Below are 16,266 nucleotides of genomic sequence, written 5' to 3' on the forward strand. Positions count from 1 at the left end.
TCTTTCTAAGGCTACCCACCAGCTAAGGAAAAGGACTCAGTGTTGAAAAGTATCAAGGCATCAGTCATCTAATTCACAATAAATATATTAAAATTTACATTCCTCATGGTCTGCTGATCATTATATGTGTATGTAATATATATATATATATATATATATATATTATATATATATATATATATATATATATATATATATATATATATTATATATATATATATATATATATATATATATATATATACATATATATACATTATATATATATATATATATATATATATATATATATATATATATATATATATATATATATATATATATATATATATATATATATATATATATATATATATATATATATATATATATATACATATATACAATATATGTTCGTGCGTGTGTGTGTGTGTGTGTGTATAATATAACGTTGATTGTAATCTCACCGACATGCGATTTTCCTTGTGGTGCATTTACGTATATTTTATTGTCTACAATTGGCTTTGGCTGTGTCAAGCCCAAGATCAATAACTCTGGAAACTTCCTGATATACGCAAACATGACTCAATCAACCGGTATGTACCGGACGAAGCGGCTAATATCATACATTATAGACTTGTATCAGCAAGCCAGCTTGCGCAGCCCACCCCGCCTCCCCCCCCCCGCTAACGCGCACGCACACACACACACTCACACACAAAAACACACACACACGACAAAGAATTTCAGGGTTGATTTTCTATCGCAGGCGGAGTGACTGATACTCCCCCAGTCTAATAGTAGCGGAGTAACCTTTCATTTTGAATCTATAAATAGTCGTTGGCGAATATGACGCAAGCGAAAGATTGCTTCAGCCTGGAATCAAGCTGTGAATTGTGACGTGAGCGCACACACATATGTTATATATATAATATAATTACATATAAAACTATATATATATATATATATATATATATATATATATATATATATATACATATATATATATATATACACACATACACTATATGTATATATAATATATATACATATAAATATAATATATATATATATATATATATATATATATATATATATATATATGTGTATGTGTATATATATATATGTATATATATATATATATATATATATATATATATATATATATATATATATATATATATATACATACTGTATATATATTTTTTTTCCGCGTGGTGTATGTGAGTCATTAATGACAATTAAAAAATTTGGGAAAGTAGGTGCCACATAACAAGTGCCTATTTGATGTTTGTCTCGAGTATACTTTCATAAAGAGCTCTCTTGCCTGAGAGAGTATTGATGACATTGCAACAACTTTTTTACTGGAGAGAAAATAACTCTCTCTCTCTCTCTCTCTCTCTCTCTCTCTCTCTCTCTCTCTCTCAAAATAAAAGTCTCTTTTCACTGGTAACAACTGAATCTTTTTCAGACTCGTAGTTCTTGTGGAAGAATCTGTTGATAATTGTTGGTGAAAATTAGAACGAGATAAAATTAAATAAGATTGACAGCTGGGAAGGAAAATAACCAAGGGAGAGAAAGAAAAATATATGACAAAAGGTGCTAAAAGCTTTTAGTGTTTGATGTAAGAGGCCACGATAGCATATCTCCCGTAGGGGGTTAGTGCCGTCAGTGCACCTCATGCGGTGCACTGTAGGCATTACTTAAAGATCTTTGCAGCGTGCCTTCGGCCCCTAGCTGCAACCTTTTTCGTTCCTTTTACTGTACCACCTCTCATATTCTCTTAATTCAGTCTTACTTTCCCCCACTCCCAACAATTGATTTATAGTGCAACTGCGAGGTTTTCCTCCTATTACACCTTTCAAACCTTTTACTGCCGATTTCCGTTTCAGAGCTGAATGTCCTCATAGGTTCCAGTGCTTGGCCTTTGGCCTAAATTCTGTATTCAGTTCTATACTCAATTCGATAAGCATATCAGCGACACAGAGCCAGAAATAGGGAGACTGGAAGGAATAAAATAAAATAAAAAAAATTTCAGCCTATGGTTGCTGGACAATTTTAGCTTGTGCAACACTTCTTAAGCACGATGCCAAATTGGGGGTCCAATGGTATTGTTAAATATAATTCTCGAGTATATTGAATAGAGTATGTGACTACACCACCTCTTATCTCTTTGAATTTGGATAATTTTAAATGATTCTCGTTTTAAGCCATCTAGTGTTGGAAGGCCTTATTTTACTGTATGATGAGTCTAGAATTTATGCAAATTAGTAATTAAACCTTTTTTTATGGTTTTGGGTAGTTTCATATCATTGCGAATCTGGGATGAAGGGATATCTGTTATTGTCTGAGAGAGGATTTGAGAATGAGGAAAGACTTGAGAATTAAGGAGACATGGCGTTTATTGGACAGGTTCTGTTCCTGTTTTGATTGTATTCGGTCCCATAACAGGCAGAGTCCCTGTCAAGATGGAGATTATGAACAGGAAATGTTTTGGTGAAATTGACGGTCACGTCGTCTTGCTGTTTTAAACGCCTCTCAACCTCTTCATCATCCTTCAACCTCTTCATCCTTCAACCTCTTTATCCTTCAAATTCTTTATCCTCCAACCTCTTTATCCTTCAACTTCTTTGCCCTTCAACCTCTTTATCCTTCAACCTCTTCATCCTTCAACCTCTTCATCATCCTTCAACCTCTTCATCATCCTTCAACCTCTTCATCATCCTTCAACTTCTTTATCCTTCAACCTCTTCATCCTTCAGCCTCTTCATCCTTCGACCTCATTGTCTCTGACAAGGAGGTTGTTTTTTCGATTTGTTTGTTCGTTCGTTCGTATCAAGCAGGATTATACGAAAAGCTTGATGTGGAGGACCTTTACGAGAATGTACCAAAGTTGGACCTCTATACTGGCAACAGGGGATTACACTATGAGATATCAGGATCAGGAATGTAATATAAGTACTATTTGTGTGGGGGTAGATTGCTGAGTTTGGCGGAGGTTTGCGGTATCCCGATGCCATTTGATTTCAGGGGAGAGTTTACTTTTATATCAAAGGGACTCGTAACTCCCGGCATGCCAGCTTTTTTCATAATTTTTTTATTGTATATTAGTAATCAATTACTTGAACAGTTCAGTAACTAATTTTAGTTTTATGAAAAAGAAAACTATTGTGCCAGCTTTGTCTGTCCATCCTCACTTTTTCTGTCCGCCCTCAGATCTTAAAAACTACTGAGGCTAGAGGGCTGCAAATTGGTATGTTGATTCCACCCTCCAATCATCAAGCATACCCAATTGCAGCCCTCTAACTCAGTAGTTTTAATTTGATCTAATGAAAATGAAAATAATTAATAATTTCCCATATTTTGGTAATCATAGAATCAACTAAAAACGATTATTAAATAAAATTATCTAAAAATGAAAAAATCCCCGTAGATTGGGTCTGCCAGACAACTTGCACCAGATAGGGTTGAACTGGCCAGTCTTGAGAGCCTTGGGCCTCATCCTTGAATTCTTGGGCCCTCTCAGGCCTGCTTCCACAACCTGGCAGGATACCTGCCTTCCTCGAAGCAGCCTCAGATTGGACCCTTCCCTTCCAGGCTGCCCTCGAGACTGGCCAGCCTTGGAGGACTTTAGACATCAGCCAAGTTCTTGGGCCTCTCCAGGCCTGCTTCCCCAGCCTGGCAGGATACCTGCCTTCCTCGAGAAGCAGCCTCTGGATTGAGTAGCGCCCCAGGCTGCCGCGAGGCCTTGGCCATCCTTGGGGACTTTGGGCTCATCCTTGAAGTTCTTGGGCCTCTCGGGCCTGCTTCCCCAGCCTGGCAGGATGCCTGCCTTCCTCCGAGGAAACAGCCTCTGGGGTCGGACCATCCTTCAAAGACTGCCCACCATCCTTCAAGGCTGCCCTCAAGAGACTGGCCAGCCCGGAGGACTTACTAGGTCTCATCCTTGAAGTTCTTGGTCCTCTCCAGGCCGCTTCCCAGCTGGCAGGATGCCTTCCTCGAGGGAAGCAGCTTCTGCGTTGACCCCTTCAAGGCTGTCCTTAGAGACTGGCCAGCCTAGGAGGGACTGGGCCTCATCCTTCGAGTTCTTGGACCCTCCAGGCCTGCTTCCCCAGCCTGGCGGGATGCCTGCCTTCCTCGAGGGAAGCAGCCTCTGGGTCGGACCCTTCCCTTCAAGGCTGCCCTCAAGAGACTGGCCATCCTTGGGGACTTGGGTCTCATCCTTGAAGTTCTTGGGCCTCGCCAAAAATCCCTTCCCCAGCCTGCCAGGATACCCTGCCTTCTCACGAGGAAGCAGCCTCTAGATAAGACCCTTCCCTTCAAAGGCTGCCCTTAGAGACTGGCCATCCTTGGAGGACTTTGGTCCTCATCCTTGAAGTTCTTGGGCCCTCTCAGGCCCACTTCCCCCAACCTGCCAGGATGCCTGCCTTCCTCCGAGGCAAGCCTCTGGAGTCGGACCCTTCCCGGCCCCTTCAAGGCTGCCCTCAGAGGCTGGCCATCCTTGGAGGGACTTTGGGTCTCATCCTTGAGGTGCCAGGCCCTCTCTAAGGCCCGCTTCTCCCAACCTGTGGGATACCTGCCTTCCTCCCGAGGAAGCAGCCTCTGGGTCAGACCCTTCCCTTCAAGGCTGCCACTTGAGGGCTGGCCATCCTTGGAGGACTTTGGGCTCATCCTTGAAGTTCTTGGGCCCTCTCCAGGCCGCTTCCCCAGCTGGCAGGATACTGCCTTCCTTCCGAGAGAAGCAGCCTCTGGGTGGACCCTTCCCTTCAGAGCTGCCCTCAAAGAGACTAGCATCCTTGGAGGACTTTGGGCTCCCCTCATGTGAGTTCTTGGGCCTCTCCAGGCCTTCCCCAGCCTGGCAGGATACCTGCCTTCCTCCGAGCTTAGCCTCTGGGTCAGACCCTTCCCTTCAGGCTGCCTCGAGACTGTGACGCCCACGCATGACTTTGGGGCCAATCCTTAAGAGACTTGGGCCCTTTCCATGGAAGGGTCAGACCCATAGGCTGCTTCCTTGGGAAGCTGACCTGGGTCGGACCCCTTCCCTTCAAGGCTGCCCTCAAGAGATTGTATCCTTGGGGACTTTGGGTCTCATCCATGAGTTCATGTCCTCTCCAGGCCTTCCCCAGCCTGGCAAGACCACCTGCCTTCCTCCGAGGAAGCAGCCTCTGGAGTCCAGACCCTTCCCTTCAAGGCTGCCCTCAAAAATTGCTTTAGCCAACCCATGGGCTTTGGGGCCAATCCTTAAGGAGCTTGGGCCCTTTCCATGGGAAGAGGTCAGACCATAGGCTGCTTTCCTTGGAGGAAGGAAGCTGACCTCTGGGTCCCGGACCCTTCCCTTCAAGGCTGCCCTCAGAGACTGGCCATCCTTGGAGGACTTTGGGTCTCATCCTTGAAGTTCTTGAGGCCTCTCCAGGCCTGCTTCCCCAGCCTGGCAGGACCTGCCTTCTTCCGAGAAGCAGCCTCTGGGTCGAGACCCTTCCTTCAGGCTGCCCTCAAGAGACTGGCCATCCTTGGAGGACTTTGGGCCTCATCCTTGAGTTCTTGGGCCTCTCCAGGCCTGCTTCCCCCAGCCTGGCAGGATACCTGCCTTCCTCCCGGGAGCTTAGCCTCCTGGATTGAACCCTTCCCTTTCAAGGCTGCCCTCCGGAAGACCCAGCCATCCTTGGGACTTTGGGCCTCATCCTTGGGACTACTTGGGCCCTCTCCAGGCACTTCTTCACAGCCTGGCAGGATACCTGCCTTCTTCAGGAAGCAGCCTGGGTCCAGACCCCTTCCACTTCAAAGGCTGCCTCAGAGACTGGCCATCCTTGGGAGACTTTGGGCCTCATCCTTGTGAGGATGCCAGGCCCCTCTCAGGCACCTTCCCCAGCCTGACAGGATACCTGCCTTCCTCCGAGAAGCATCCTCTGGGTCAGTTCCTTCCCTTCAAGGCTGCCTCAAAGACTGGCATGACCTTGCAGGCTTTGGGGCCAATCAATAAAGGGCTTGGGCCCTTTCCATGGAAGGGTCAGACCCGCCGGCACCTTCCTTGGAGGAAGGAGGCGGCCTCTGGGTCGGACCCGCCCTCCCTGCTCTCTTTCTTTCTCTTACCCTGCGCTCAAAACTGACACTTTCTGTCTCGAAGGCTTCGACGATTTGAAGCATCTCGGGAGATTGTTCTTCAGACACTTTGAAGCTCGGCACGCATGCACGCAGACCGGTTTCTCTCGTCCTTCAGAACCGGAGACTGAAGGATTCAAAATGTCTTCAAGGAAAATCTCGAAGGTTTTAGATCATTTAAACATCGATGACATTACTTGGAGGTTGCACTGCAGCATAAGCAACTTCTTTGCTGAGAGTCAAATCTTCTAAACTTGAGATTCCTCTTACACAGCAATATTGATCATCCTTCGATTCTTCCTTGCTTCTCCGAAAAGTATTCTGAATCAAAATCTGCGTGGTTTAACACCTCAGGTTATCTGCACCTTCGTCAGCATTCTTCGGTATGCCTCCACGCCGATGTCGTCTTTTGTTCCTTCTCTTTCTTATTTCGGGCGAAGAACTGCTCCAGCGGTAATTTTGGGCATCAAAATCCCCTCTCAATCAGCTTAGAAAACACCTCAAGTTCTCTACACTATTTCGTATAAATTCTTCCAGTTCCTGCGTTCCACTGTCTTCCTCTCTTCTTGATTATTTCCTTCCTTATTTCGAATGAAGAGCTTGCGTCCCGTGAGTAACAATACGACTGTAGAGGCGAATAATCGCGAAGGCAGGAACCTCGACTTCATACTGCTCCACGAAGTAGTCCATATTTTCAGCAGTAAACAATTACAGACTGAAGCTATCGCCATTCTCGTAGTGTACTTTTCCTCTTGAAAATCTCTTGTCGATCTGCTTCATCATCCAGTTCATTTTAACCATAAACTTCGCCTTCTTTGCTCACATACTGTCTCTGAAGGCTTCAAGACGTTTTCCTGGAGGATCCTGAGATGGCCACTGTAGTTCCTTGGTGTCAGTGCCTATTGATGATGGCGCTATGCGCATGAGCGGAAGATTCTAAAACGACTGCAGGAAAAACACGAAGATATTACGGCGCCAGGCGACAATGATTCTTTCTTGCAGCAGAAGGTATGAAATTTTCTTGAAAGCTTTATTGCGACGAAAACATCAATATTTAAAAAAGAAAAATTAAAGAAATTTAGTGAAACTTATCATCATCATTAATCAGCACTGCTCTCGTCATGGAATGAATATATATATATATATATATATATATATATATATATATATATATATATATATATATATATATATATATATATATATATATATATATATATATATATATATATATGTATATATATATGTATATATGTATGTATATATATATATATATATTTATATATATATATATATATATATATATATATATATATATATATATATATATATTCATATATGTATACTATTATATACATGTATGTATATATATATATATATATATATATATATATATATTATATACATATATATATATATATACATATAGATAGGTAGATGAGTAGATAGATGTCTCTCCCGACGACGAGGGGAAAAGGATACATTGATGATGATTTTTCGCTACATTTGTTATTTCTTTAAAAATGCTATTTTCGTGGCAATAAAACTTTCTAGAGAATTTCACCCCGGGAGGACAAGATCAACTTGGAAATTATTATTATAGATGAATGCACATATACATAAAATATATGTTTATATAAGTATATATACATATATATTTTATATATATATATATATATATATATATATATATATATATATATATATATATATATATATATATATATATATATATGTGTGTGTGTGTGTGTGTGTGTATACACTGGTTTGTGCGTCTGTGTGCGTTAATTTTTCCCAATAGTTAAAAATAAGGTGGTCTCAAAATTTCTGTTTCCTGAAATGGTCATCACTAGCCTTGTCCAGTCAGCTTCAAGAGAAAGAGTGGCCTTTTGTTAACAAGGCTTCATTGCCATTGATCACCTTATTAAGGGGAGAGAGAGAGAGAGATGGCTGCCTCCAGCAAGGAATGATTAAGTTTTTCGCATAGCAGAGTAAATTATAAATATATAGTTTATGGTACCAGCATCAAATTATAGTAGATTTTGAAGGATACAGAGTGAAGTTTAAATCCTTGTCTTATTTAAAGAAAAATTCTTCTTCGGAAAAAGTAATTTTAGATTCTTCAAGAACACTATTAAGACACTTTTGGAAAACTTTTCCAATATTCCTGGAAAACCTGTCTACCACTTCATACTTTGGAGCTTGTATTTCTGATCCAATGGTCCTGTATGCTTGTCCCGTATAAGATTGGATTCATATTCTAAAAAAAAAAAAAAAATAGTAATAAAAAAATACTCATAGTAGCATGAGTCTTAAAATGAAGAAACAAATCCACAGTTGTATACATCTTTAAATATGGCATATACATAACTGTGGAATTGCTTCTCAATAACAATAATAATAATAATAATAATAATAATAATAATAATATGTATGCTGAGAGATAATATTAAGCAAACTTTTACTGATGAAGATGCAATTTTAATAATTTTAGTAGAACATTTTTTTAAAGCAACTTTTTAGAGAGCTGGCCGTGCTGGACATTGCTTTGCCTTCCCAGTTTGTATAAACAAACTTCAAGGGATGTCATGGGATCACCGCGGTCCAATTTTGCTAACATCTTCATGTGCTCCTGGAGGCGTGCATAATGAAAAGTGTCTGGTAGAGTTTCCCGCCCTCTATTTATCGAAGATATGTTGACGACACGTTTCTCCCTATTTCGTCATGGATGTCATGCAGAGTACTTTCTGGAGTTCGTCATCCGACAACATCCAAACATAAGGTTCGCTATGGAGAGGAGGTAAATAACGAACTCCCCTTCCTTCAGTCTTATTATTTCCAGAGTGACTCCAGGTTTACACAGGTGTGTATAGAAAAATACATTTACTGGTTTAGGAATGAATTTTTTTATAGTTCGTGTTTCTTTCATTTGAAACTGAACTCTATTTTAACCCTCCTCCATGGGGCTTACACCCACTCGTCAAACGGAAGAGTTTCCACGATGAATATCCTTTTTAGTGAAATATTTCAGCCAATAATTGTTTTCCATCGACTTTTTCAGATCCCTAAATAAACTGCCTACAGAAAATGACTCCAGCAACACCTGAATCGACTGTGCCGAAACTAAAGTGCACAAGTTTCCCTTTCGTGTGATGATACTTTTAAGAAAATGCACAGCGATATTCAAAAGGTTTCAGCTTTAAACCTGAAAATCATCCAGAAAAATCCCCCTTTACAATAGGGTCTCTGTTCAGAGTCAAAGACCAGCTCCAGTCCTCTGTTTTCGTCAGCGTTGTTTACAAGTACACTTGCCTGGGATGTGATCACAGGATATACATATGTGGGATGCAGGAGGCTGTTGAAGATCACATAGATTCCCACATGAGCATAGAATCATACAACAGGTAGCAGGTTATCTGTCCCTGAGCAATCAAATATACGAATCATTCAAAATTATGTAAAACTTATATTGACAGCAGGATTTTTCCATCCTAGGCCAGTGCAAGAACAACAACGGCATATCATCCTAGAATCCATAATTATCAAGACTGTGCCGTCGTTAAGCCCTCAATCGTCCTCAGTGAGGTAACAGCCTAGTTTGGGCAACTGGTTTCCTCACTCTGTTTGTACTTATTTTATGTTAGTCTTGTTCTTTCTTTCCTTATAGGTAGGTTGTTTTAAGATTTTAGTGAACTCCTTTTATATTAATGACTTGTCTTGGAATGAGGTGTTTTGTTTTAAATATTTTTACTACATAAAAGAGCTGTTGCCATTGCATTAATTTGTTATTGATGTTCGCAAATTATATTATATTTTATGGCCTTGAAAATGCGACTTGGAATTCGTCATAGAAACGTCAGCATTGAAATAAACTGTAGATGATGAGGATACCAACTTTCTATACTAGCTGGCTTCATGAGTAACATGTATATATATATATATATATATATATATATATATATATATATATATATATATATATATATATATATATATATATATATATATATATATATATATGACTTGAGACACTCATTCAAACTGCACTTAGTGTCTATAGATACCATCAGTTGAATGAGGTCCTTTAGCTAATTTAGTTAATACACAGAACAATTGTGTATGTGATAAAAGTTAATATATACGTATGTATGCATATATGTGTGTGTTAGTGTATTGTATTAACAGATGGTTAGACTACAGAGATAGATGCATAGATAGAAGATATATATATATTATATATATATATATATATATATATATATATATATATATATATATATATATATATATATATACACATATATACATATAAATACATATATATATATACATGTATACATATATGCATATATATAGTAAGTACGGATAGGAAGAGACAGTCAGCTCATCATTGATATATTTATTAATAGGAGTGCCTTCAGATCTTATATCCCATCTTTTCTGGCTAAAAAGAATGCAAAAACACTAATTAAAACTGACAACAGAGCTTACAAAATTAAAATGCTTTAAGATTGAAAAATGACAATGACAAAACAAAAACCGTTACCTTCAGTAGTAAAGTCAGAGGATGAAAACTGAATAGAGTAAACAAGGTTAGCAGTAAACAAGAGAAAGGCGAGGGGAGGTTACTATAGTACGACCGTTTTAGGAAGAGACTTTGCCCCTCTTAAACTGACATTAACCTTCTGACTTCAAGCTCATTGTTGCCATAGTACTCAAGCACGTGTACTATAATAGAAGTTCTGAATGAGTTTTGTTGTCACTTAAATTTTAGATAAAAAAAAAAAAATTCAATATATATGAAAATGATAGATGCAAGAAATTTGGAAACCTAGATGTGCTCATTTTCAGTTTTGTTTTATTGGATGCTGTACTGAGCAATGTTCTTGAGTTACGTCATCTACTATAGTTTTATTACTGTTCCTTTGCTGTTATCAGAAGTCATATAATTGTGATATAGTTTTGAGCCCTTTGAATTGTTTTCTTTCATTATTATGCCGTGATCCCGTCTTTACCTCCTTGCTGTATCAAAGGTTGAATTTTTCACTGTGCAGCTATAAAATAGCTCATAATAAATATATTTAAATATTATTTACACCCATATATATATATATATATATATATATATATATATATGTGGAATAACAATGTTAAAATATTTAATATGAAACTTCTTCTCTTAATACATTAAATATTATAATCTAACTGAAAATAAAATAGATTGTATGCCTAACTAGTGCTAAACTATATCCTGATATATATATGCTATATATATATATATGTATATATATATATATCAACATATATATATATATATATATATATATATATTACACATTTATACAGTATTAGATTTACCTGTGCTTTAAGCACTGTCATATGATACTCATCACTGCTGTGGCACTTCTGTTATATGTAGATTTTTAAAGATATTTCTGCCACTTTCTGTCGAAAAACAGATCTATATTTCAATTTATTTCAATTTCAGTGTTCAACAGGATATCCACACAACAAGGAAAGCAATAAGTTATTTACAATCAGAAGTATGAGGAGACATTACTTATGAAGAATCCTCGTCAGAGGATGCTACATCGATAACAAAAGAATCTATATATTTATGAATGCAAACATCACTTGAAGCGTCATCTCTTTTTATATCTTCGGCATGTCTCACATCATTAGCCCAGTTGTCCAGAAGATATGGATTCAATTGCTTCTTTGACCAAAGGAAGCAGGTCTGATTTTAAAATGATTCTTCTTTGCCACGTATGATTTCACCTGCGCCCATCATCAGTTCTGTTGCATTATACTGGCAGTGATGGGGCAGCTAACCACTATGTCCATAGCGATCTCTTGCCAGTCTGTCAATCACGTAATCATTTTCTTTACATGAATGTCTTTGCAACTTTGCTAATTTTTATTAATGCAAGTCTTTAACTTCATCCTTTTTGCTTAGACATTGTCGGAGGTTTATTAATTCGAACTGAATGATAAGCGTTATCAACACCGATGCAGATGGCCCTATATTGGGAAAGAAGCTGGGTTTTAAACCATTTTCAAACACTGCAAAATTCATCTGAATTTCTAGATTGCGTATCCTGTCAGCTGGGTGCTTGATCATTGATAAAAATATTACCCAGAAATGGTTAATATTGCAGCCAATATTGTGATTGTGTCTACTTACTCTCCAAATGTTATTGATGTACAATTAGAAGGAATAAATCATAGATCAAAAATTTTTTTATTCTCCGTCTCTCTCTCTCTCTCTCTCTCTCTCTCTCTCTCTCTCTCTCTCTCTCTCTCTCTCTCTCTCTCTCTCTCTCATTTTTTTGCCCAGCTGATGGAATAATGCGGAACCGCCAAAGATGATGAACATTGCTGCGTTGGATTTTCTGACGAATATACAAATAATTTTTAACTATAATACACAACTGTGATGTAGCTGTCCTTTACGGATTCAAACAGAATTAGAGAAAATGACAAAAAAAAAAAGAAGACTGTCATCCTCAATAAGTGCAGTGCTTATACCTCTGGCAACACTAAACCCCGATATATAGTACTTATCCTATGTTTATTTATTTGTTTTGTTACATTAATTGCATAATATCTATATCACGGATCGCTACTATCACAATATTATCATATAAATAAAACAGGTTAATTTGCAGCAAAACAACAAATACAAACGCTATTACAATGATTGTTTACGATTTCCTGCGTCTGGTAGCATGCTACGGGTGACTACCGTCTGAAAACCCTCCGGATTGTGGTAAGTGTGAGGTCTCATCTCGGCCGTAATCAAAGGGTTAAGGTTAGCGTTAGCCATAATCTTACGTCTGGCAACGATATAGGCCAGGCCGCGACCGGGCCGTGGTTAAAGTTTCATGGGTCGCGGCTCTTACAGCATTATACCGAGACAACGAAAGATAGATCTATTTTTGGTGGCCTTGATTATACGCGTACAGAAAACTCGATTGCGCCGAAGAATCCTCAAAGCATTTTTTACTTGTTTCATTTAGGGCCCAGTTTTGGAAATCTCTACTTGTGTGTGTGCTCCTGATGACAAACCGCCGTCCTCTTCAAGGGACGGGTTAAACGGCTTTCGCTTCCCTGTGATTAAACCTCATTTTTTTCTTGCCTCTTCATTTTTCTCGTTTCTCCTGGCTTGGTACATAAGTGGGCCATTAAATCTGTTATAAAAATGTGTAATTGCTTTGTAATTTCCCGTTTTACATGACATGAGTCGCTAAGGTCCTCAAAGTCCAGGATGACATTTTAAACTCAGTTTAAAACTTTGGAGCGCGAGGACCTTATATGTGGCATAATTGGCTAACATTTTACGATTGGTTTAATAACCATATGATTACTATAATGACTGTCAGTATTATTAAGGTTATAGAAGTTTGGAGGCCTTCTTAAGCTGAATACCTCCTTCAAGATTTCCGAAATGTGAATGTTGCATGATCGTTACAGAGGACTTAATAATAATAATAATAATAATAATAATAATAATAATAATAATAATAATAATAATAATAATAATAATATGCATGCATATATCTGACTAATTCAGATACATTTCACTAGAAATAGAATTCGATAGACATGTTTTTTTGTGTATGAGCTGGGATAGAATTGCATCCGTCTTGGTTGAGTGGTTAAGGGTAACTTCACTTTGGCGTATCGGTTGCTGGTTCGAGTTTCGTCATTCCTTCTTCATTTGGATCAAACTGTGGTTATAAGCGTATCCAGAAAGTGTAGAATTCGAAATTAGAGGTCACTTTGGCTAATATATAAAATATATATATATACAAGATGTATAGATTTATATATATATATATATATATATATATATATATATATATATATATATTATACATATATATATATATATATATATATATATATATATATATATATATATATATATATATATATATATATATATATATATATATATATTGGTGAACCAAACGTAGGTGGTGGAATAGGTTTTGTGTTAGGGTTATACTATAACGATGATGTTTATTATAACTATGGCGTCTGTGTTATATTAAATTTTATAACTAAGTTTATTTAAATTTGATAATTTTTTCTTTTCAGGTAACCCATAATGGCAAATAATTTAATATAACTATATGTAATCTCAAAATGAATGTTATAATCTACTGACCATCTACGTTTAGTTGACCCTATATATATATATATATATATATATATATATATATATACTCTACTCTCATATATATATATATATATGTATATATATATATATATATATATATATATATATATTATAAAAGGTGAGAGAGGGTATACATTCTTCTGAGTACTGTTTTCTTTGTTTTCCGAAACAAGCATAATTGAAGGCACTGAACTCATTTCTGGGAAGGCATAATCAAGAAGGCGGTTAATAGAGTGGAAATAAGAACACTCGACGTAGTTAGCTGAGGTGCTGACAAAGATAGTAATGCCATTTCTTACATTACTTTTGCGTTCTTGGCGATTTCCTTTAATAGGTGGTCTTCACTATTTCCGAGAATGCAATCATTCCGAATAATTATTCTTTCAAAACATGCAGCTTAGGTACTGAGAAACCTAGTACTGTAATGCCATTTTTTACAACTACTTTTGCGTGTTCTTGGCAATTTCCTTTAATAGGTGGTCTTACCATTTCCAAGAATGCAGTCATTCCGAATAATTGTTCTTTCAAAATATTTTTTGCAGAAACGATAATAATGAATACATATACTTATAACATTCTTAATTTCCAGTGAAAATTCTACCCGACAAAGTATGCAACTAAAATCTCCCTTCTTTAATGTTTTTGTTACAGACATGGGTATGGGGACGCTGCTGAGCTTCTACCCCAGGGAGAACAGCATGGGCGCGGGCGCCGTGCCCTACGAGTATGGGGACGTTTCGAAGCCCCTGGTGCCGCCCTTGGAGGCTTGGTCGTCCTCCGATCAGAATTCGGACATCTCGCAATGGAGCGACGACGACGATCTCGCGTCGCCCTTCTCAAAGCAGAACGACATGCCTTTCAGGGTAAGTAAATGAAGGGTTATATCACTCTGTATCTATATCCATATCTATATCTGTATCTGTATCTATCTATATATTATATATATATACATATATATACATATATATATATATATATATATATATATATATATATATATATACACACATGCTCGCACATTTGTAATCCTTGTGAGAGGTAGTGCAAATCAGTGCACCTCGTGCGGGTACAGTGTAGGCATGTAGTTCTTTACGGCGTGCGTGACTAACACGACGCTTTCTTTCCTTTTACTGTACCTCCTTTCATAATCTCTCTCTTCCTTCTTACCTTCCACCCTCTCCTAACAATTGATTCATAATGCAAGTGCTTTGAGGTTTTCCTCCTGTTACACGTTTCAAACCCTTTACTGTCGATTTCCCTTTCAGCGCTGACTATGACCTCATGATTACAAATGCAGCCTTTGGCCTAATTTTTATATTCAATTCAATTAATTGTAATCATTTCCATGTATATATATGTATATATATATATATATAAACAAATGAATATTAGTTTAATATCAGGTTCACCATACTTTAGAATAACTTGCAATCAAAGGAAATTTAAAATTGATAAATTGTATGATTACCTTGAGTGTAAGTTATTCAGTGCAAACAAATTCGATATTGAAAATATTATCTATATCTATATATATATATATATATATATATATATATATATATATATATATTTATATATATATACTCTCTCTTATCTACAACATATAATATATATATATATATATATATATATATATATATATATATATATATATATATATACATATACATACATAGTATATATATAAGAATCCCACATGTATTTATGTTCTTTCTCGATTTCTTCACTCCTTTTTGTGTACATATATACAAACCTAGATCAGGAAGAACTGTATGAGAAATTCAGCGCTCTTGGCAGAATTCAGATCCGCACCTGATATATCTGAATGAGGTGAACGTTAGCCATTCTGTCAGAATTTCTTCATTTGGTTCTTGGGTTTTTTAGTGACAAACGCATCTAAAAAAGTGTGAAGGAACTGAGGAGTAAACTGGTAGTTTTGGTTATTACTAAGTACTTTTGCCTCTTTACACACATATAAACATATTTTTTTGTCTAGTGTTTAT

The 16,266-nt window shown here is 37.3% G+C and overlaps 1 protein-coding gene across 1 annotated transcript in view; it reads left to right on the forward strand.

Annotated features, from left to right (window-relative positions):
• Positions 1 to 16,266, forward strand: part of LOC136830372 (uncharacterized) — a 225,882-nt gene that overhangs the window by 103,092 nt on the left and 106,524 nt on the right. Inside the window, exon 3 of the mRNA XM_067089907.1 lies at positions 14,915 to 15,126. Coding sequence (XP_066946008.1) covers positions 14,915 to 15,126 — 212 coding nt within the window. The remainder of the gene's footprint in view (positions 1 to 14,914; positions 15,127 to 16,266) is intronic.

Source organism: Macrobrachium rosenbergii, chromosome 46 (assembly GCF_040412425.1).
Source record: "Macrobrachium rosenbergii isolate ZJJX-2024 chromosome 46, ASM4041242v1, whole genome shotgun sequence".
Lineage (NCBI taxonomy): Eukaryota > Metazoa > Arthropoda > Malacostraca > Decapoda > Palaemonidae > Macrobrachium > Macrobrachium rosenbergii.